We start from the raw sequence: 25,380 nt of genomic DNA, 5'->3' as shown, positions 1-25,380 counted from the left end.
ACATCTACACCATGCAATACTAAGCAGCCATAAAACAGAATGAGAACATGTCCTTTGCAGGAACATGGATGGAGCTGTAGGCCATTATCCTTAGCAAACTAACGCAGGAACAGAAAACCAAATACCACATGCTCGTGGTTTTAAGTGAGAACTAAATGATGAACACACATGGACACATAGAGGGGAACAACACACACTGGGGCCTGCCAGAGTGGAGAGGGTGGGAGGAAGGAGAGGATCAGGAAAAATAATTAATGGATACTAGGCTTAATACCTGGATAATGAAATAACCTGTACAACAAACCCCCATGATACAAGTTTACCTATATAACAAAACTGCACATATACCCCGAACTTAAAAGTTAAATAAAATTAAAAAAATAAATAAAATAAAACAAACTTTTGTTTCTTCTGGCCAGTGTTGGGTCAAATGAAATCTTGTGTTTGCCCATCTTCACAGACTTAGAATTGGAAGCCCTCTCTCACCAATGGTATATACAGGAGGTAGTTAAAACAATGACTTTCCTTTCTGTCCACTCACCTAGCAGTGATGTTGGATTTGGGAAAAATTCAAATATCAGTTATGTGATAGTAATAATTGACTTGTGAGTTGCCTTTCAATAGCAATATTCTGTTATTTCTGTGTTTCCAGTGCTAGTATTAGCATTTTTATTTTTCAAATAAGAACAGGGCAATTTGTTCATCATTCTGTTAGTGGCACCCATCAGAGTATTTTGTAAACTGTTTGTACGTCTTTTCCTCTCAGCTCAAAGCACAGAAAGTCATGCTTTATTAATCTTTATGTACACTCCAAATAACATCATGCCTGACCCATAGCAGATATTCAATTACTTTCTCCATCGGAATTTTATTAAAAAATTACTATTGAGCTGTGAAGTTCACCTTAAACAACATACATATAAGTAAATATCATCAATGTAAATTATCCAACACTGTTGAAATCCAAACTCACTCTACACACCTTTAGACAGAAGGAATGACGTCTTGAGAGTATTGCCCAATTTTCTCTTCTCATTCACCTTCCAAAATGCATGCTAGTTGCCTTAAGGCTTCTAAAGAACCCTGAAGGCAGCATCTCACTTTGTGTAGGAAGAATTAGTATAGCTGCGAGGTGATCCCAACTCCTGCCTGTCTGTTGGTTCTGAATGCTCCATTCACTTCAGAATCCCTGCTGAGAGATAATCCCTTCTGCAAGAAGGCATTTATTTTAGTCACAGTTTCATTCCTCAAGTTTATAGCTGCATAGCACCATATTCTAAATTATAGGAAAAACATGGAGAAAGCTAAAATGATTGGTTTGAACATATTTGACATCTTTTTTATGATTTATATTATATTATTTACTGTATTTAAATTGGCTTACTTGTTATTTTTTTGATAGAATGACATATGCTTCTTTCTCTACCCATAGATGTAAGAATTTTTTAAGAAAATATGAAAGACCTGGTTTGACAAAGGAATTTTTCTAACTTATGAATATATTGTATCCCTTCACAAAGATACACAATAAATTGTGTTTATCAGCAGTAATAAAATTCCATTAAACTAGCTCTGGTGTTTGAGACCGAAGATGTATAGTTTCCATATCCATGTCTTTATACAACACTAAGCACTCGGTAAATATATATTAGTTAAATAACGTAATAATAGAATGTGCTCCTTTCCATTGATCATAGACTTTAGAAAGACTTTTATCTAACAGAAGTGTTTTCTCTATCTCCTGGGTTTACTCACAGTAAACAAATCCGAGCTGTGCTGGGCCAGTTCAGCCAGGCAGAAGCCTTATTAACGAAAGCTGGGGTGCAGCCAGGAACTTTTGATGGAGTTCTTATGGATCTTGGGTGTTCCTCCATGCAACTTGATACTCCTGAAAGAGGTTTTTCCCTTCGGAAAGATGGCCCCTTGGACATGAGAATGGATGGTGGCAGGTGAGTATTCATAAAGCACTTCTCACAACAATAAATCAATTTGTCAAAAACACTCTGAATTTATTTTTTTTAAGACTACAGAATTTCCATTACATGCCTACACCTAAAACTACCAATACATAATAAACCAGTTTGTTTGATACTCATTATACACATCAGTATTTCTCTGGATTTAGGATTTTTAAAGAAAAACAATTACTGCCTTTACACAAAATAGTGAAGAGTATAACTTTCATACTGATTATCTTTTTTACTTATACAATATGGGTTTTAGAGTGTTAACCAATGTCAGTAAATATCATGATACTGCAATAACTATTTCATTTTTATTCATGCCCAACTATGCCTCTTGTGAGAAGCAAAAAGAACTATATATATTTAAGGCATCCTCTTTTAGAATACAAAAAAAAAAAAAAAAGGCAAGATCTTAGAGTCAGTAAGTGTGTTTTGTCCTGTCTTATACAATCACATTGAACCTTCTCCAGAAAAACTGTAATTTATGATATGATATCAAACACAGTACTATAATAAGATATCCTCTATACTTCCTCTTCCTGGAAATACCAACATTTATTCTCCGTTATTCAAATAGATTAAATAACACAAAAACAATCATATTCTAGGAAAGTATAGAAAAAATTATTTTCTTTCTTTCTTTCTTTCTTTCTTTCTTTTTTTTGAGACAGAGTCTCATTCTGTCACCCAGGCTGGAGTGCAGTGGCATGATCTCAACTCACTGCAACCTCCACCTCCCGAGTTTAAGCCATTCTCATGCCTCAGCCTTCTGAGTAGCTGGGATTACAGACATGTACCACTATGCCTGGCTAATTGTTTTTGTATTAGTAGAGACGAATTTTCATCATATTGTCCAGGCTGGTCTCGAACTCCTGACTTCATGTGATCCACCTGCCTCAGCCTCCCAAAGTGCTGGGATTATAGGCATGAGCCACCATTACCGGCCAACAATTTCTTTATATTAATTGTCTAAATTAATGTTAAAAGCTTAGATTAGGACCTGTGTCTATTCTCAATACTGACCTAGGGAATGGACAGCCTATACCTGTAAAACTTAACTGTGGTTTTTCTCTCTCATATCATGCCCCACCACAAACTGCTTTGTTTTGTGGCAATTATTCACATATAGCCTTTTCCCCTATGTTGTGATACAACCTGTTAACTTGGCTTGTGACCTATATTTGTTGGGACTCTGTTGTTCCTAAATGTTATACCTTCTTTTGCACATGTTGTTGGCATTCACAGAATGAAGAATGTAATGATAAAAGAAAATAATAAAAATACTTTTAAAACAACTAACTAATAGTAAAAGTGAAATATAGTCTCATGTGTGGAGATGGAGGTGGTTGTGCAGAGGTAATAAAACATCAAGCCAATTTCTGAAATACAATGAACCAAACTTCTAGTTACTAGTAGTAAATCCCATATTGTTAATTTAAAGACTTATCAGCAAATTGTAGTTTGTGAATCAGGGTCCCTGTGGTTTTCCCAAGAGCCTGAAAATAACGTTGACACTGAGAATTAAACTCTTAAATTAATACCTAATGGATGAAATTAGAATTGAGTAAATATATCTTAAAATGTTGAATGGCTTTCGGGTAGATGGTATAGACTGTAACTTAATCAAAGATTTTAACAGCTCTGAAGAAAGTATTTAACATTTGAAAAGGGGGAGTTGATTCACATGAATTCATTGAAGAAGAAAAGTCATAGATTCAAACACGTGCAATGCTAATCCAAGTGGTATATGTTTGCCTTGGCTAATCCAGGCCAAAAAAATATGGCCTGTTAGTTCCTGAAGGGAGATTATCCCTGTGATGAAGACGGATGCAAGAGGCTTCCTTAACCAGTTGTCATTTAACACTGGAGTCTTAAAAAACATAATTTATTCTTTGCTGATTCTAATTTCAACAGCAGCTTTCAGATTATAGTAAGGTTTCTCATGTAGAAGCCATAGAAAGAAATTCATAGCTTCAAGAATTTGAGAGTCTAGTTCTGTTGGCAGTTATAGTCTTCACTAGAAGGTAATTAATTATCACTTGTGTTTATATTTTCTTTCTAAGTTTAGTCACTGTAAGTCAGTGAACTCTGGAGGACTGACAAGATCAAATCTATTTGTTGGGGGGCAGCTCTTGGATCTTGACTCATTTACCACATGAATGCCTATTCTGAAGCTGCCTAGCAGCCTGCCAAACCTTCCAGTGTTGCACCTTTTGCACTGTAGCACTATGGAAACTTCTACACCATCAATCATTGTTAATATAAGAGTAAAATAAAATTATGTGTATTGTCCAATTAGTTGTTTAAAGTAAAATTATGTGTATGGAACAAAATGCTTTTTAATTTTCTTATTTAAAGATAGAAAAATATCATTAAAAACTGCTAAGTACATCTATACTCATCATAAAATTCTCTTGGTAAAGCTGTACTGTATCCCATGGATAAATTTCTAAATTTCACGTCATTAACACAGCTCATTCAGATGCTCACTGGTTTAAGCAGTTGAATTCACAAATAGGTCAGGTTTAGCAGGGATTTTGTCATTTAAGCCACAAATTATGCTTTGCAAATTTATGAATGGGGAAGATCTAAAGGACAGTGGCATGCATTGAGCATCTTTTATATTGTAGGCATTATATTTCTGTTTTGCAATTGCATGCACCAATAATTATCCAAACCGTTCTGTGAGTTAAGAATTGTTACTTTCATTTCACAGGTTAAAAATTGAGGCTCTAATAGGTTAAAAATCTTACTCAATATGAGTAAAAAGACCAGGATTCTAATCCAGATCAATTGAACTCCAAAAAACAGATCTTCATCCTGAAAGCTGAAGAAGCAAAGCCTACTGAGATAGAAATAGGGCTACCTTATAAGACGTTCATTGTTCTGTGAGTTTAATGGCAGACTGACATAAAAACAATTATTGTAAGCTATTCGGGAGGCTGAGGCAGGAGAATCGCTTGAACCCAGGAAGCGGAGGTTGCAATGAGCCAAGATCCACCATTGCACTCCAGCCTGAGCAACAAGAGTGAAACTCCGTCTCAAAAAAAAAAAAAAAAAAAAAAAAAAAAAAAAAAAAAAATCTGAAAAGCGAGCTATGGATGAAAAAAAGAGACAAAGAGACATCAGAAGAGATGAAAGTCATGACAAATCTAGGGACAAGCCAAAGACAGCAAAAAGATTTTCTCCTGGAGGCACTAGGCATGTTAACAATGTATATTTTAGTATTTTTAAGGAGAGTTTCAGGTGTTTCTTGGCAGCCCCACTCTGGTTGGACCCTCAGTTCTTAAAGCTACCATACCGTTGTTACTTACAGATCCTCACAGTATGTTACCAACAATCAATCCAACATATTAACTGTAAGAGCAGTAACTGCACCATTAGCAAAGCTATTTTTCTAATATGTAAGGTCACAATTAGCTCATCACTTAGAATTCTTTGGCCCATTTCCCTAAGGTAAACAGGAATGGTCTGAACAGAGTAAATGCTGTGTCTGACTATAATTTATTCTATTTGACCAGAGGTTGGTAATTTTTATTCCTCCTCCACCTAAAATTACTATCTAGGCTTGTTCAATACTGCTTATTGATTACCTGGTTTTGTCATATTGTGACCTTTGTTATGGATGAATGACCAAATATTGTTAAACATTTGAATAATATGCATTATTGCCATTAAGGTTGTATGAGTTTTTGTGAGGGAAACTGACCAGCAGTATCTTTTTTTTAAATAGATTTTCTAAGTTTAATTTGTGTCTTCACAGGTAATCAGATATTTTACAGCCTCAGATTTAGTCAAGTTATTGAGATTTAGCCTTGTTTAAATATCATCTGCAAACCTTCTATCTTCTATACTGAAAAAAACATTCAAGCAGTAATTTAAATTTTGAACAACTTAAATTTAACCATTTTTCAGTGTTTTAGTTCAAGAAAAATACACAGGAACAATAAACATTTCTTTGTGAATTATAAGTTTAAGGTTATTATAATATTTTAACTTCCTGCTGCCTTGACCTTGATGAATGTTACAAACCATCACCATTTGCCATAATGATGGGTATTTGAAATAGAAAGTCTATTTCATTTGTTTAGTGTTTCAGTCTCTGACTTTAAAACCTCAGTTCTCCTAGACTATGTGTATATGTCTGACTTTATGTCTCAGTACTCTGAAGTTTCACCTCTTGTCAATGAAAACTGACGTCAGTGAACTAATTGGCTCTTCTTGTGCGTAGGTACCCTGACATGCCCACTGCTGCTGATGTTGTGAATGCTTTAGATCAACCGGCACTTGCATCTATCCTAAGAACATATGGGGAGGAGAAGCATGCCAGGAAAATCGCTTCAGCAATTGTTCAGGCACGCAGCATCTACCCCATCACCAGAACCCAGCAGCTTGCCAGCATCGTTGCAGGTAGCCTCATTAGTTCTCGACAGTGTCTAAGAGAAAAAATTATATTTACGTGTGTGCATGTGTTTGTGTGCTTGCACTCATGCACATGTGTGTGTGCATTAATCCCCCAAACTCCCAGAGGGGTTCATTTGTACTTGAAATCATGCAGGATAGAATCTTGCCTGTCTTTCTTTAATATCAGCTTTCTTTTGCTTGTGCAAGCTTCTCCCCTTCAAAACCTCTCCCCCAAATACAATTTTTAAAAAAGTATACTGTAGTTTACTAATTTGTATAATAGTAGATTTTTATTTTACACAAGATAATTTATCATTTGTGCCTACCAAGGTGAAACATGAAATGATGAGTGAAAGGATTTCTTGATCCATCACAATGGTTGATAAGCACCCTGTATAAGATCTGACATTACTTCTCTTAGTTTCACATTTCTGCATTTTAATATTGTGGGCAAAAGGAGAATTGCGTTCCCCAAATGCTAAAATAAAATCCAGTGACTCATATATCTATTCCAAACAACCAACTAACAAAGGGTATATGATGTATAGGTTATTCCACTTTGTGAATGCTAACTAAATCAGCCTGAGGGGCTTATTGAAACATTTCATCTTTTCTGCTATTTCGCTATTCACCACCATAAACCTCTTGAACCTAACTCTAGCTAGGAGGCGCTTTATTATAGCCTTTCTGTTTGAAGCCAAAGTTGTTTCACAGCTGTGTTCCATGATGAAAGTTTTCCAAGGCAAAAATATAACTCCTGCAGTTATTTAACAGAATTCCAATGATAAATTCTTCATCTTGTTGGACTGTCTGAAACCCTGTATCATTTTTATTTACCAAATGTATTAAGATTTGTTTCCAGTGATTCCTATTAAATTACTTAAGTAAATTTTAAGAAGTTTTTTAAAAAGGAATATTTGTGTAACTTATAAATAGAACCTGATATTGGCTGTCTCTTTCTTAATATTATCCATAGTTTAAAAAGTAAAACTTAATTATAAATTCATTTAGATCTTTAGTATTTACAGATCATGTAGCAATTGTTTTATGATATAATTAAATAAGACTATATTCTACCTAGTTATCATAATGAAATATAAAGAGCTGTCTAGCCTTTAATTTTTTAAGCCACATATCTCAGGGCCCTTCGAACTTACTATTGAGATTTCTTTATGCAAGTTTAAGAGGAGAATTCTTGTGGTTATATGAACATAAAATATTTCATTTCTTCCCCCCTGAAAGAGTTTATACCAGCATGCTGATATTAAATTCATCTTCTGTCTGGTGTTCCTTTAACCACTCCGTACTCACTATTATGTCTCCACCGTATCCTTTCTGTAATTCTTTACCTACGTATTATTTTCTGTCTCCTGTACTGGAAAGAAAAGCAGTGAGAAGTGATACTTTTTATTTATAAGCAAATCTAAAATTCATGCTAAAAATGAGGGGTTGGGGCTGGAGAGCATCCTAGAAATTATCTAGTCAGAAAACCTCTTCTAATTAATAAGGAAACTGAGGCTCAGGGAGTAGTTTGCAATAGTAATCTAGAATTTGGAAGCTCATGAATTTGAGGCATAACTGGGAATCTTCCTTCAAGCTACCTTTTCTGTCTGTGCATCCTACCTTGTAAACTTGCAGAAATAACCCTTTGGCATTAAGTAGAAATTATGTGAAGGTGCACAATAGGAACAATGTAAGTACTTTCAGAAAGATTATGATATGAAAAGCATATTAGAGCTATGAGAAATGATACAGTAAAAGTGAAAATACTCATATATGGTAAATAAAACCTCATTTTAGTGAGTGCCATTAAAACACTGAGTTATCTGGAACTAGTCCATTTTTATATCATAAATATCAGTCTGTAATAATACAACTTTGTTAATGATAATATGATTTTTTTGGAAAAGGGAAAAACAAAAATGTGTTTTCATTTTGTGCTCATTTATTCAAAAAATATTTTGAGAGTGGCTGATTTATACTAGGCACTATCCTAAACACTAAAGTTAAAGTAGGAGCTAATCAGATATAACCTCTGTGTTTACAAAGTTTATAGACTAATAGAATATACAGTCAGGGAACTGAATGAAAACATCATGTAATAACCTGTACTTACAGTGAAAATTCTCTTTCCTATTTATTGTAATGAAGAGTTGTGATAGTATGGTCAATAGAAAATTTGATAAAAGCAGAGATTTACTTGAGGTCAAGAATTCCAGACCAGAAGATGGCCGAATAGGAGCAGCTCCAGTCTCCAACTCCCAGCGCGAGCGACACAGAAGACCGGTGATTTCTGCATTTTCAACTGAGGTACTGGGTTCATCTCACTGGGGAGTGCCGGACCATCGGTGCTGGTCCGCTGCTGCAGCCCGACCAGCAAGAGCTAAAGCACGGCGAGGCATTGCCTCACCTGGGAAGCGCAAGGGGGAAGGGAATCCCTTTTCCTAGCCAGGGGAACTGAGACACACAACACCTGGAAAATCGGGTAACTCCCACCCCAATACTGCGCTTTAAGCAAACAGGCACACCAGGAGATCATATCCCACACCTGGCCGGGAGGGTCCCACACCCACGGAGCCTCCCTCATTGCTAGCACAGCAGTCTGTGATCTACCAGCAAGGCAGCAGCTAGGCTGGGGGAGGGGCGCCCGCCATTGCTGAGGCTTAAGTAGGTAAACAAAGCTGCTGGGAAGCTCGAACTGGGTGGAGCTCACAGCAGCTCAAGGAAACCTGCCTGTCTGTGTAGACTCCACCTCTGGGGACAGGGCAATAACAAACGCAGCCGAAACCTCTGCAGACGCAAACGACTCTGTCTGACAGCTTTGAAGAGAGCAGTGGATCTCCCAACACGGAGGTTGAGATCTGAGAAGGGACAGACTCCCTGCTCAAGTGGGTCCCTGACCCCTGAGTAGCCTAACTGGGAGACATCCCCCACTAGGGGCAGACCGACACCCCACACCTCACAGGGTGGAGTACACCCCTGAGAGGAAGCTTCCAAAGCAAGAATCAGACAGGTGCACTCGCTGTTCAGAAATCTTCTATCTTCTGCAGCCTCTGCTGCTGATACCCAGGCAAACAGGGTCTGGAGTGGACCTCAAGCAATCTCCAAAGGACCTACAGCTGAGGGTCCTGACTGTTAGAAGGAAAACTATCAAACAGGAAGGACACCTACACCAAAACCCCATCAGTACATCACCATCATCAAAGACCAGAGGCAGATAAAACCACAAAGATGGGGAAAAAGCAGGGCAGAAAAGCTGGAAATTCAAAAAATAAGAGCGCATCTCCCCCGGCAAAGGAGCACAGCTCATCGCCAGCAACGGATCAAAGCTGGACGGAGAATGACTTTGACGAGATGACAGAAGAAGGCTTCAGTCCATCAAATTTCTCAGAGCTAAAGGAGGAATTACATACCCAGCGCAAAGAAACTAAAAATCTTGAAAAAAAGGTGGAAGAATTGATGGCTAGAGTAATTAATGCAGAGAAGGTCATAAACAAAATGAAAGAGATGAAAACCATGACACGAGAAATACGTGACAAATGCACAAGCTTCAGTAACCGACTCGATCAACTGGAAGAAAGAGTATCTGCGATTGAGGATCAAATGAATGAAATGAAGCGAGAAGAGAAACCAAAAGAAAAAAGAAGAAAAAGAAATGAACAAAGCCTGCAAGAAGTATGGGATTATGTAAAAAGACCAAATCTACGTCTGATTGGGGTGCCTGAAAGTGAGGGGGAAAATGGAACCAAGTTGGAAAACACTCTTCAGGATATCATCCAGGAGAACTTCCCCAACCTAGTAGGGCAGGCCAACATTCAAATCCAGGAAATACAGAGAACGCCACAAAGATACTCCTCGAGAAGAGCAACTCCAAGACACATAATTGCCAGATTCACCAAAGTTGAAATGAAGGAAAAAATCTTAAGGGCAGCCAGAGAGAAAGGTCGGGTTCCCCACAAAGGGAAGCCCATCAGACTAACAGCAGATCTCTCGGCAGAAACTCTCTAAGCCAGAAGAGAGTGGGGGCCAATATTCAACATTCTTAAAGAAAAGAATTTTAAACCCAGAATTTCTTATCCAGCCAAACTAAGTTTCATAAGTGAAGGAGAAATAAAATCCTTTACAGATAAGCAAATGCTTAGAGATTTTGTCACCACCAGGCCTGCCTTACAAGAGACCCTAAAGGAAGCACTAAACATGGAAAGGAACAACCGGTACAAGACATTGCAAAAACATGCCAAAATGTAAAGACCATCGAGGCTAGGAAGAAACTGCATCAACTAACGAGCAAAATAAACAGTTAATATCATAATGGCAGGATCAAGTTCACACATAACAATCTTAACCTTAAATGTAAATGGACTAAATGCTCCAATTAAAAGACACAGACTGGCAAATTGGATAAAGAGTCAAGACCCATCAGTCTGCTGTATTCAGGAGACCCATCTCACACGCAGAGACATACATAGGCTCAAAATAAAGGGATGGAGGAAGATTTACCAAGCCAATGGAGAACAAAAAAAAAAGCAGGGGTTGCAATACTAGTCTCTGATAAAACAGACTTTAAACCATCAAAGATCGAAAGAGACAAAGAAGGCCATTACATAATGGTAAAGGGATCAATTCAACAGGAAGAGCTAACTATCCTAAATATATATGCACCCAATACAGGAGCACCCAGATTCATCAAGCAAGTCCTTAGAGACTTACAAACAGACTTAGACTCCCATACAATAATAATGGGAGACTTCAACACTCCACTGTCAACATTAGACAGATCAACGAGACAGAAAGTTAACAAGGATATCCAGGAATTGAACTCATCTCTGCAGCAAGCAGACCTAATAGACATCTATAGAACTCTCCACCCCAAATCAACAGAATATACATTCTTCTCAGCACCACATCATACTTACTCCAAAATCGACCACATAATTGGAAGTAAAGCACTCCTCAGCAAATGTACAAGAACAGAAATTATAACAAACTGTCTCTCAGACCACAGTGCAATCAAACTAGAACTCAGGACTAAGAAACTCAATCAAAACCGCTCAACTACATGGAAACTGAACAACCTGCTCCTGAATGACTACTGGGTACATAACGAAATGAAGGCAGAAATAAAGATGTTCTTTGAAACCAATGAGAACAAAGATACAACATACCAGAATCTCTGGGACACATTTAAAGCAGTGTGTAGAGGGAAATTTATAGCACTAAATGCCCACAAGTGAAGCAGGAAAGATCTAAAATTGACACTCTAACATCGCAATTAAAAGAACTAGAGAAGCAAGAACAAACACATTCGAAAGCTAGCAGAAGGCTAGAAATAACTAAGATCAGAGCAGAACTGAAGGAGATAGAGACACAAAAAACTCTCCAAAAAATCAATGAATCCAGGAGTTGGTTTTTTGAAAAGATCAACAAAATTGACAGATCACTAGCAAGACTAATAAAGAAGAAAAGAGAGAAGAATCAAATCGACGCAATAAAAAATGATAAAGGGGATATCACCACCGACCCCACAGAAATACAAACTACCATCAGAGAATACTATAAACACCTCTACGCAAATAAACTGGAAAATCTAGAAGAAATGGATAATTTCCTGGACACTTACACTCTTCCAAGACTAAACCAGGAAGAAGTTGAATCCCTGAATAGACCAATAGCAGGCTCTGAAATTGAGGCAATAATTAATAGCCTACCAGCCAAAAAAAGTCCAGGACCAGATGGATTCACAGCTGAATTCTACCAGAGGTACAAGGAGGAGCTGGTACCATTCCTTCTGAAACTATTCCAATCAATAGAAAAAGAGGGAATCCTCCCTAACTCATTTTATGAGGCCAACATCATCCTGATACCAAAGCCTGGCAGAGACACAACAAAAAAAGAGAAATTTAGACCAATATCCCTGATGAACATCGATGCAAAAATCCTCAATAAAATACTGGCAAACCGGATTCAGCAACACATCAAAAAGCTTATCCACCATGATCAAGTGGGCTTCATCCCTGGGATGCAAGGCTGGTTCAACATTCGCAAATCAATAAACATAATCCAGCATATAAACAGAACCAAAGACAAGAACCACATGATTATCTCAACAGATGCAGAAAAGGCTTTTGACAAAATTCAACAGCCCTTCATGCTAAAAACGCTCAATAAATTCGGTATTGATGAAACATACCTCAAAATAATAAGAGCTATTTATGACAAACCCACAGCCAATATCATACTGAATGGGCAAAAACTGGAAAAATTCCCTTTGAAAACTGGCACAAGACAGGGATGCCCTCTCTCACCACTCCTATTCAACATAGTGTTGGAAGTTCTGGCTAGGGCAATTAGGCAAGAGAAAGAAATCAAGGGTATTCAGTTAGGAAAAGAAGAAGTCAAACTGTCCCTGTTTGCAGATGACATGATTGTATATTTAGAAAACCCCATTGTCTCAGCCCAAAATCTCCTTAAGCTAATAAGCAACTTCAGCAGAGTCTCAGGATGCAAAATTAATGTGCAAAAATCACAAGCATTCTTATACACCAGTAACAGACAAACAGAGAGCCAAATCAGGAATGAACGTCCATTCACAATTGCTTCAAAGAGAATAAAATACCTAGGAATCCAACTTACAAGGGATGTAAAGGACCTCTTCAAGGAGAACTACAAACCACTGCTCAGTGAAATCAAAGAGGACACAAACAAATGGAAGAACATACCATGCTCATGGATAGGAAGAATCAATATCATGAAAATGGCCATACTGCCCAAGGTAATTTATAGATTCAATGCCATCCCCATCAAGCTACCAATGAGTTTCTTCACAGAATTGGAAAAAACTGCTTTAAAGTTCATATGGAACCAAAAAAGAGCCCGCATCTCCAAGACAATCCTAAGTCAAAAGAACAAAGCTGGAGGCATCACGCTACCTGACTTCAAACTATAGTACAAGGCTACAGTAACCAAAACAGCATGGTACTGGTACCAAAACAGAGATATAGACCAATGGAACAGAACAGAGTCCTCAGAAATAAGACCACACATCTACAGCCATCTGATCTTTGACAAACCTGAGAGAAACAAGAAATGGGGAAAGGATTCCCTATTTAATAAATGGTGCTGGGAAAATTGGCTAGCCATAAGTAGAAAGCTGAAACTGGATCCTTTCCTTACTCCTTATACGAAAATTAATTCAAGATGGATTAGAGACTTAAATGTTAGACCTAATATCATAAAAATCCTAGAGGAAAACCTAGGTAGTACCATTCAGGACATAGGCATGGGCAAAGACTTCATGTCTAAAACACCAAAAGCAACGGCAGCAAAAGCCAAAATTGACAAATGGGATCTCATTAAACTAAAGAGCTTCTGCACAGCAAAAGAAACTACCATCAGAGTGAACAGGCAACCTACAGAATGGGAGAACATTTTTGCAATCTACTCATCTGACAAAGGGCTAATATCCAGAACCTACAAAGAACTCAAACAAATTTACAAGAAAAAAAACAAACAACCCCATCAAAAAGTGGGCAAAGGATATGAACAGACATTTCTCAAAAGAAGACATTCATACAGCCAACAGACACATGAAAAAATGCTCATCATCACTGGCCATCAGAGAAATGCAAATCAAAACCACAATGAGATACCATCTCACACCAGTTAGAATGGCGATCATTCAAAAGTCAGGAAACAACAGGTGCTGGAGAGGATGTGGAGAAATAGGAACACTTTTACACTGTTGGTGGGATTGTAAACTAGTTCAACCATTATGGAAAACAGTATGGCGATTCCTCAAGGATCTAGAACTAGATGTACCATATGACGCAGCCATCCCATTACTGGGTATATACCCAAAGGATTATAAATTATGCTGCTATAAAGACACATGCACACGTATGTTTATTGCGGCACTATTCACAATAGCAAAGACTTGGAATCAACCCAAATGTCCATCAGTGACAGACTGGATTAAGAAAATGTGGCACATATACACCATGGAATACTATGCAGCCATCAAAAAGGATGAGTTTGTGTCCTTTGTAGGGACATGGATGCAGCTGGAAACCATCATTCTTAGCAAACTATCACAAGAACAGAAAACGAAACACCGCATGTTCTCACTCATAGGTGGGAACTGAACAATGAGATCACTTGGACTCAGGAAGGGGAACATCACACACCGGGGCCTATCATGGGGAGGGGGGAGGGGGGAGGGATTGCATTGGGAGTTATACCTGATGTAAATGACGAGTTGATGGGTGCAGCACACCAACATGGCACAAATATACATATGTAACAAACCTGCACGTTATGCACATGTACCCTACAACTTAAAGTATAATAATAATAATTTTTTTTAAAAAAAGCAGAGATTTATAGAACCTATACAAATCTACATATATTTGTATGCTTGGGTTTTAATTGCAGTTCCACAAAATTCATTCTTAACAAACCACACCCATGCCATATGTCCTGTAAGTTCTGGTTATAGTTTTAGTAAAATGAAGTAAGACTTGAAAGGCATTTGCAAATCCATCTGAATGAGAAGTTTTTCTAGATTTTCATGATTTCATTTTAGTCTTTTACAATTGCCTCTCTCATACCTAATTTGATTGAATTTTTTTAAGTGATTCACCTTTAACAAGAGTTTCCAAAGTTTCCAACTTAGTTTTCCTGGACACTGCAGCTGTCTTTCCTTTTGCATTCATATTTCCTCAGTTTATGTAATATGTAATTAAATTATGTAATGACAACAGTGAACATTCTGGGCTGTAAGTGCACAGCTCTTTTGATGGGACTAGAACTGTATAGAAGTACCAGAGAATCCAAAGAATAGAATCCAACCGTCACACAATTTGTTTAACAGCGAACAGGGTTAAATCTGTCAAGTCCAATAAATCAAGAGGTACTACATAAAGAAAATATGAGATGTAATTGGAAGGGCACGGGTTCCTGTATGGATTTCCTAGGGCTGCTGTTACTAAGTACTACAAACTTCATGCCTTAAAGCAACAGAAATTTATTCTTTTATAGTTTTGGAGATGTGAAGTCTGAAATCAAGATGTTAGAAGGGAGCTAGGGGAGAATCCTTCCTTACTATTCCTAGCATCTGGCAGTTGCCAGCAATCCTTGGTGTTCCTTGGCTTGTCACTGTTTCTGCCTCCATAGTCACTTGGCGTTCTCCCTGGGCATCTGTCTTTGTGCCCAGATTTCCCTCTTCTTATAAGGACACCAGTCATGTTGGATTTAGGGCCCACACTTGATCCAGTATATCCTCATCTTAACTTGAAATCATCTGCAAAGACCTTATTTCTAGGTCAGATCACATTTATAGGTTCTGGGTAGAAATGAATTGTGCTGGGTAGACATGAATTGTGGGGGACTCTATAAACCCAGTACAATTCCTAAGCAGTATCTTTGTTTAACAAATATGTATTTTGGCAAGCTATAATATGCAATGACTATATTTAAATGTGTTTTCTGATTCTGATAAATTGATACTAAATATGTTCAAAACTATCAAGCACTCTAGGAAATATGCAGCACAGTTCCTGACACATATTAAAATCCATTATCGATGGAAATATAAATCACTTTCTTTGCTTTCCAAAAACTAATAATTCTGTAGGACAAGGAAGAACAACACACTTGGAATCACACCCTCAGTGGGATCCTGTCAGTCACATGATTAAGTTGTAAATTGTAAAATCTAAAGTTTGGTGCCTTTTGCTGGTATAAATAACTACAGTTCCAGTACTCTTCCATATCATGGGAGTTCCAAAAGACAGGTTCAAGGCTCCAAGTTGGAACAGAGCACTTACAAGCATTGTGAATTACTTTGCAAATTATCAAAGCAGTAATTTATAAGCAACTTACAAGAGAATTCCAAAAACAACCTGTAGGATTTCACTGTTCTTACTACCACACATGTTCATACATATACTATTCAGAACTACCAGCCATGAATCTTAATAGAAATACTTAACACAAATGCAGTGTTAGATGCAGTGTTCCCTCCAAAAATGATTCATAAATAACAAATCCACATTTTACTAAGCATAATGTTTATTCTAGTGTTCTAGCTAAAGAGTTGGAGTTGTAAAATCTAAGAGTTGAAAATGGCCTAAGGGACTCATCTAATCCAGAACTAGATTCTTCATCACTTCTAATAAATGGTCATCTAGCTTTAGCCTCTTCATCTTCATCTCTCTTACTCCCCATTGTATTCCAGTGAAGACGAGCACATTTCAGCCTGAAGTTGCCAGTTGCATTCATATAATACAGGCCTAGAGACTTTAGAAAGGATAGATTTCCTAGAATAAAAGCATAACTCCTTTACATGGTTTGCAACTTCCTCCATGAACTGGCTCCTACCTGTCTTTTCATCTTCCCCTTTCCACATAATAGTCTTTGTTCCAGCCATATTGAACTTCTTGTAGTCTTACCAGCACACCATAGTCATTCACCTGCAGGCCTTGGATGTCCTTTTGCCTGGAATATTGACCTTCCTGTTCTCTCATCTCCTTGCCCTACCCCTACCCTTTTCTCTGGCTAATTTCAGCTCATCCTTTAGAGCTCAGTTGAAATGCCACTTCCTCACAAAGTTTTTTCCAACCCTACTCAGATTGGTTGAGATGGTCTCCTATGTGCTGCCATTGCACTGCATTACCTTGTCTGGCACTTATTATGCTATATCTTATTGCTTGCTTACTATTTAAATATTCCCTTAGATTTATATTGTGCAACACCAATGCCAACAGCCACATGTGGTTATAAAGCACTTGAAATGTAGTTACTCCATATTAAGAGGTTTCATGAATCTAAAATATGCACCAGATTTTGAAGACTTAGTTTGAAAAAAAAATTACAAAAATAATTTTATCTTCATTACATGTTGAAATGGTAATATTTTAGACATATTGGGTCAAATATGGTATTAAAATTAATATTTTGCTTTTTAAATGTGGCTATAGAAAGTTTTAAATAACATGAATTACATTACATCTTTATTGGACAATACTGTTCCAGACTATAAGCACCAAGATTATAAGCGCTGCTGTGACTTTTGTATTAATCACTGTGTCCTAGCATTTAGCCTCATGTTTAACACTTGAAAGGTATTTAGTAAATACATTTTTTAAGATTTTTTTATTAAAAACCTTTTTTTCAAGTGACAGTGTCACCTTCTGTCGCCCAGGATGGAGTGCAGTGGGCAATCATAGTTGAAGGCTACAGTGAGCTGTGAGGCTCAAGCTGCCCTCCTGAGTAGGTGGGACTACAGGTGCCCAACATCACAGCAGGCTAATTTTTTTAATTTTTATTTTTAGAAATAGGGTTTCCCTATGTTGCCTGTGCTTGTCTGGAACTCTTGGCTTCAAGTGATCCCCAACCCCCTGGCTCAACTTCCTGAGTAGCTGGGATTACAGGTGTAAGCAACTGTTCCTGGCAATACTTTTTCAATGTTAATTTATACAGTTAACAAAATGCACATTCAGTCAGAAAAGCCTTGCTTGTAGAATGTTTGGATTCAGTAAAATAACTTCAACATTAATTTTAAAAATTGATGTTCAGTCTTGTAGGTCATAAAAAGCAAATGTCCTCTTACATGGTTTGGCTCTGTGTCTTCATCCAAACCTCATCTTGTAGTTCCCATAATTTCCATGTGTTGTGGGAGGGACCCACTGGGAGATGACTGAATCATGGGGACAGGTATTTCCTGTGCTGTTCTCATGATAATGAATGGCTCTCAGGAGACCTGAGTCCCTAACACAAGCTCTCTTTGCCTGCTGCCATCCACATAAGGGTGACTTGCTCCTCCTTGCCTTCTACAGTGATTGTGAGGCCTCCTCAGCCATTTGGAACTGTAAGTCCAATTAAACCTCTTTCTTTTGTAAATTGCTCAGTCTTGGGTATGTCTTTTTCAGCAGCATGAAAATGACTACTACGTCTCCCACAACATTAACACTAACATATGCAGGTAAGTTAGGAAAACTCCATTGCCCTCTAGTACTTTATTCATCTTTGTAAGTTGAAATGATAGCAATTCCTATCTTATTCTTTAGGAATGCTGTGAAGAATAATAATGCTTTGATAGAAATTTTTATTAAAAATCATTCATATGATGAATGACACATAAAAAATTCTTGATCTCTTCAGGAGAAAGAAAATTTATGCACTTAATTTTGAAAAAATGGCCATGGTCTGGATTTTGCAGAATTGATGTATTTGACGTATTGATGTTTTGCATAGTGTTAAAAATGAGATGGATTCTAGACATCCCTTTGAATAAAGAAATATGGGTATTTTCCTCAAGAGGCTGGCTGCCCATATTTTATATTTGAGCTTTTTCATATTCTAGTGCTCTTTTCATTCTCCGGTTACATCAAGGAAATTACCAGTTAAATGCTAACTAGTTTAATGAAAACATCTTCGTTCCAGTCCTGGTTCTTCAACTTGCTGTTTGTGTAAACTTGTATAATTCTAGACCTCATCTTTCTCATCTTAAAATGGAGACAAATAATAGTTGTGATAATAATCATTATTTTTCTTTAATAAATATAACCATACCATTTATGTTTTGCTTAAACCAATGTTGAAATTCACTTGTAGTCTCAGAGCTCATGTTAAAAATCAAAGAAGTATACCAATCACTTTTCAGATCATTGAGCTTTAGATTAAATAAAAATGAAATAATTGATAAAATAGATAATTGATCTCTAAACAATCAAAAAGTGACAGAAGTCTTATAATATAATTATTTGAATGAGAGAAAAGAGGGGGAGACACTTTTTAGATATTTGTGACTTATATTGATTAATGTATAGATTGATTCCTTTCCCGAAACTTCTGTATAACCTTTATTCTGACTCATGAATTGGGTACATAGCCAGAGCTCAGTGAATGCTTGCTGAAAAATAAATCAATAAAAAGATGCGTACATTCGCAGCCAAAGTAAAAATGAAAATTCAAGGGAACAAATATATAAGTTCTTAGGTGTTATTGAGGATAAACTGTACTTTTTCCTTCACGTTGAAGAGGGAGACAACCTGAGCATCAAAGTCTTCAGTATAAATTAAAACAGCTTGAGGAATAGGTGATACTCTCCAGGATATGGAATCAAAAATTCTCAAGTTTTGTTTCTGGTTGTACCACTTACTTGTTCTGTGAACTTGAGTAAGTTCACTTATCTTCTCTGACCCTCAATTTCCTCATCTGGAAAATAGGAATAACAAATCTTGCTATGACTAATAAATGAGATGGCATATAGGAATGTTATCTGTGAAATTTAAAATGCAAATGTTCTTGTAAGCATTTTTTTTTTGCTCCTCTGTATTCAGAACTAAGGTAATGCAGACAGTAAAGGAATGCGGTAGTTGGAACTCTGAGTGTGGACTTCCATTTCCAATTCTATTTTCCTGTCCATGACCAAATAGTGTGATTTGTGATAGATTGATCACTTCATTCCAAGATGCTTTTCCCTTAGGAGTTATGTGACTTGTAGGAAGGAGAAGAATAATTATCTTTTTCTGCACTGGGACATGTAAGGTATATCTTTCCACAGTGGCATTGATGGCTCATGCCTCAACCTGTATCTGAAACCATCATCTGTTTTCAGCATCATTTTGTTAATCCAGAGAGAACCTTCAAAATAAAAGATAATGATAAGATAAAATTTATGCCAGGTGCAGTGGCTCACTCTATACCCCAAGCACTTTGGGAGGCCAAAGCAAACTGATCTTGAGTCCAGGAGTTCAAAACCGGCCTGTTCAACATGGTGAAACCCTGACTTTACTAAAAATACAAAAATTAGCCAGGTGTGGTGGCACATGCCTGCAGTCCCAGCTACTCAGGAGGCTGAGGCAGAAGAATCACTTGAACCCGGGAGCTGGAGATTACAGTGAGCTGAGATTGTGCCACAGCTCTCCAGCCTGGGTGACAGAGTAAAACTCTGTCTCAAAAATAAGAAAATAAAATAATAAAATTTATTAAGAAATAATCATTGTCATTTTAGTTGGAACATAAACTTATTCCTGATCAAGATAATTTGACATCCTTTTATTGTTTAATAACCTACATGTTGCTTCCTTCATTTTTCTCAAAAAGTACTCTTTACACTAACATTGCTTTGATTAAGAAGTGGAAGGAAAAGTGTTAGAGTGTTCAGTTATCACTCTGATGGAAAATGGTATGGTCAAACCTACAGTTGAATTTGGATGGCTCGCCATCGCCGATATATCATAGTTGTCATTGCCGCTGCTATGAAAATTACACTTATTCTTCTGTCATTTCAAATTTCTCAAATTCAGTCTATTACACATTGTGTATATAGTGACATGCCAACTAAATTAGCAAATGGCATTTCTTAAGTAAACTCATGTTTTATTTCTTATTTTAATAAGTAATCCTTTCAAAAGACATTCTGTACATGAACTCAGAAGGGAATGGAATGTGGAAAAAAAAAAAGAAAACCTGAATAACTTTTCCTAAAAAAGTCTAGCTGTTCTTAGTTTGTAGCACCAAATGGGGAGCAGGGAATGTTCTAATCGCAACTGACTGTAGCCCAACCCTAATTTAATGATAATAATAATGATAAATAATAATGCTAGCTACCATTTACTGAGCAAATACTAGATACTATGTGAAATCATTTTCCTGTATTAACTCACTTAATCTTCATAGTAACCCATGAGGCTGGTACTTATGTCAGACTTTATTTCAGATGAGGTAACTGAAGTATAAAAAGCTTAGGTTACTTTCCTCTTCTCAACTAGAGCTGGGATTAGAAGCTAGTAATCTCATTTTACACTCTCTGCTTTTGATTATAACTCTGTTCTAGATCCCTTTCTTATGATTAAGGTATGGCAGTGTTGCTAGAGAATGCTGACAGCTCAGTCTTCAAGGATATCACATACTTTCAGCACTTTGCATCTTGTGATAAATACCATAAATAATGGAGCCATGAACAAAAAGGTATGGGAACCCAGAAAAAAGAGAAATTTATTTTAATATAGTGAGAGGACTTAATGAGGAGAGGAGTCAAGTAGAAGTTATATACAAGGAGACCTTTGAGTTAGGCCTTTTAGGGGCAGAAGTGATGCCTATTTTTGGAAGAGTTCCTGGTAACTAATAGAAACTCATGAATTGCAGACATGAGAAGATGAACGAACAAATAAATGAAGAAATAGGTGGGATTTCAGGGGGCTGAGGAGAGTAGAAGACAGGCAATTCAGAGTCCGATTCTAGGACCTAATATAATTCCAAATTCCTGAAATTCCTCATTATCTTAGAATCCCTTTTTCTAAATGTCACCTTGAGCTGGATCAGATTTTTGGGACATTAACCACATACTCTAGATCTTCCTGATTCTGGATGAATTTCAGACTGCTTCTAGGGAAAAAGAGAGAAGAAAATACATCCTGTTGCCTCATTGCTCCATTTCTTGTTATTTTATACTTTTAGTACTTCTGCAAGTGAAAATTAGAGGGACCTGCTGGCATTGTATGTTTGACACATCAGCAGTTTTCACATTGATATTAATTTTGTGAAGATATATATGACTAGCCAGGCCACCTTTTTCTCCTTATTTGCTAAAAATGAAGAAAGATTATTTGTTCCCATAACTAGTTATTTAGAAGGCTTAACAAGTTGGTGGCAGATATTTATCTGAGCTCTCCATTTGAGAATTTAGATCAGGCAGGTTTATATGTTATTTGTACTATCTTGTTTTTGATATTTACATGTATTGAGATCTTGTCTAGGTGGTAGATACAATAACATGTTCTTCTCACTCAAAAATATTGAGAGAATCAACAGTATGCAGCTCCACTCCTTAAAGTAGTAGTGTCACGCATCAGCTATTATATTTGTATGTTTCAGAATGTTCTTTGAAGACAAGCATATGCTTTCATTTTTAAAGTTTAAAATGTTCAAGTTATTTTAAAAGAATGTCAAAGAGAGAGAATTCCTAATTTTAATGGATTGACAAAGATCAAAGATTATATTTTTGGGGCTGGGAGGGGAATAATGGAAGAAAGAATAGTTTTGGTGTTTAAACTTTGTTACTAAAAATTAAGAATAGTACTTCCAAATTATTATATATTATGTCTTTTGCTTTGTATCTTTTATATATTGTATCTTTTGAATTTGAAAAATTATGGAATATCTAGGAAATGTGTTTCTTAGAATTTTTAAAATAGGAATTTGTTAACTTTTAATATTTTTTATCTTTCTTGTAACTCTTCACTTTTGTCAAAAATATTAGCAGTTTCATAATTTCCCAAACATTTTAATTTATTTTATCACTGTAATCTTCAGATGACTGTATATTGCCTCAAATATTTCTAATCACTTAGAGTCACTTCTGCTGTATTATAAACTGTAGAATAGATCACCTCTCTTTACATTTTTTGTGTGCGATAGCATATAGAACACAGTAAACAACAAGAAATATTTGCTGACTTCCTACCTCTCCTAATACATAATTATTTATTTAATGACTTTCTTATCAATTGGACTACAATACTATATGAGGGGAAGGATTAGATGTGTCTTCTTCATTGGTGCATCATCAAACTTGATATGTTATTTGTCTTAAAATAGATGCTCAATCAATATTTCTTTAATGAATAAATGAATGGCCTTTTTTTTTCATAGTTTTGATGTTTATACAATGAGCTCAACTAGAGACAACTAGTAAAGAAGGCCTTTTAATCAACTAGTTTCTGCAGCATATATAGGCACTTACTATTAGGTAGACTCATACCTACAAAAGGAAGAGAAAATGTGATAATTGTCTTTGCACTTGTAGTATCTTTCCTGTTCTCTTAAGGGGCAAATCAAGCTAAATATGTCATAAAATACAGGATCAGTCTTCTGTAATTTCAGTTTTCTCAGTAGCAAAATAGTGAATTTGACCTAGAAACACCTATTTCATGCACACATTATGTATCCATTTAACCATCATGTATTTATTCTAAGTCTACTTTGTGCTGGGCACTGATGAAGATGAAGACAAAGGTTTTACTTTCTAAGAATTAACAAAAAATGATCTTTCCTAGTTACGTAGCAGACGTCATAGTATTTATTTGGCTACATATATATGTTTACTGATTTCTTAGCTTATAATATTTTCATGAATCCCATTAATTTCTGGAATTAATTTTCCTCATACCCAAATAGATATTTTAAGATATTTTCAATGAAGATAAAGATACAGACAAATTATGAGAGTATGTTGCTACATTTGTCTAACTGTATTTTTATTTTCTCTAACTTTTGAATGATGCTTAGTTGGGTATAGAATTGATAGGTTTATGATTATTTTCACTTAGTACTTTGCAGATATCATTTCATTATCTTTTGACGTCTATTATGGCTAATGAAAAGTCTGCTTGTCTCTATTTTATAGTTATTATTTCTGTTTCTCTGGTTACCTTTAAGATTTTCCTGTCATTCATATTTAATTGTGATGTGCTTGGTTGTGACTTTGTTTTTATTTGTCCTTCATGGAACAGAATGAGCTTCTTTAATATTTCTATATTCCTGAAAATGTCAGACTTTATTTCTAGCCATATTTTTTCCTCTCGTTCTCTCTACTCTTTTGCCACACTTAGTTTCTTGTATTTCCCATGTCTTTCTATCTCTGTGTTATAATCTAGGTAAGATACTTTACTGGTTCACTCTTAAGATATATCTGATCTACTGTTTGACCCATTTGTTAATTTGTTTAATTGATACAGTTCCACTCATAGAATGGACTCCTCCCCAGGGTTGTAATTGTTTATGTAGTGCTTCAAAGAAGAGATAGTTCTTGAAATTAGCTATAACTGATCATAAAGTTCTTATTCTCCTTTAAAATAATTCAGCTGTCTTATATGAGCCAGATGCACCCTATAATTTATGTCTTTTTTGGCAATCTTTTGTTGACAGAGCTTTTTAAATGACAGTTGTTATGGTATATCACCAAAGCATGATAACATTTAGTTTCCTCAAATCTCCAGGGGCAAAAAACCACTCTCTTTCCCCACTGTTTACCATATATGAGGCTGCATTGAAACTTCTTCATCACTGAAGTGTCTCCCTTAGCAGGTTCATCAGATAGAAAGAAAGATTAGATAGATGGATGGATGGACAGACAGACAGACAGACAGACAGACAGACAGACAGATAGATAGATAGAATGTCTCCCTTAGCCAGGTTCATCGATAGAAAGATTAGATAGATAGATAGATAGATAGATAGATAGATAGATAGATAGATAGAATGTCTCCCTTAGCAGGTTCACCAGAAAGAAAGATTAGATAGATAGACAGACAGACATGCATGGCAAGATGGATAGCCATTCTATATCAATCAGCCAGTAGATAGATTAATCATAGGTAGATCGATAGATAATAGATAAATGACTCTGGTTCAGACTTACATTTCCAAGCTGTACTCCTTCATTTGTAGTGGCCTGCTCTGTATGTCTGCCGAAATTCCATGTCAATACTTCAATCTCAAAATATATAATGTTGAAATTTTCATTATCTTCTCCACCAAAATAATCTCTTCCTGGCTTTGGTGTCCTTATAGTAATATCTGGCTTCCATTTGGTTGCTGCCACCTGCCTGGCTGATCACACAAATCTCTCTTTTGACTCATCACAAGTCTCACTTTTGATTCACCCCACCATTGTTGACTGACAAACCTCCTCTTTAAAAACTGTTCTTGGTTCCCAGCTAACTTGTTTTTTCTCTTGTTCTATACCTGCCCAACTGTGACTAACTCTAGTCCTGACCAACTTCTACTTCATCTCTTATTATTTAGTGCCTAATCCTATTACCTTTCATCTTTGCTTTACTAACATGGGTACCTTTCACTTTGCATTTTAAATTATTCCCATTGAGTAGTATTCTTTTCCATTGCTTTGGGGATCTTGAAGCACAACCCACAACCTGTGGTCCAGATTTTTTATCACCATCCTCTAGCCAAGTCCGGTTTCCCTAAGTCTGATTCCTCTTTTGCCAAT

The 25,380-nt window shown here is 36.5% G+C and overlaps 1 protein-coding gene across 12 annotated transcripts in view; it reads left to right on the top strand.

The window, feature by feature from the left end:
• Positions 1–25,380, top strand: part of METTL15 (methyltransferase 15, mitochondrial 12S rRNA N4-cytidine) — a 434,852-nt gene that overhangs the window by 182,377 nt on the left and 227,095 nt on the right. For all 12 annotated transcript variants that reach the window (XM_074012586.1, XM_074012585.1, XM_074012584.1 and 9 more), the window contains 2 exons: positions 1,758–1,949; positions 6,196–6,374. In XM_074012586.1, coding sequence (XP_073868687.1) covers positions 1,758–1,949; positions 6,196–6,374 — 371 coding nt within the window. The remainder of the gene's footprint in view (positions 1–1,757; positions 1,950–6,195; positions 6,375–25,380) is intronic.

The sequence above is a fragment of the Macaca fascicularis genome, chromosome 14, assembly GCF_037993035.2.
Source record: "Macaca fascicularis isolate 582-1 chromosome 14, T2T-MFA8v1.1".
NCBI lineage: Eukaryota > Metazoa > Chordata > Mammalia > Primates > Cercopithecidae > Macaca > Macaca fascicularis.
The sequence above is the reverse complement of the archived record's forward strand: the minus strand, read 5'-3'. Positions and strand labels throughout refer to the sequence as shown.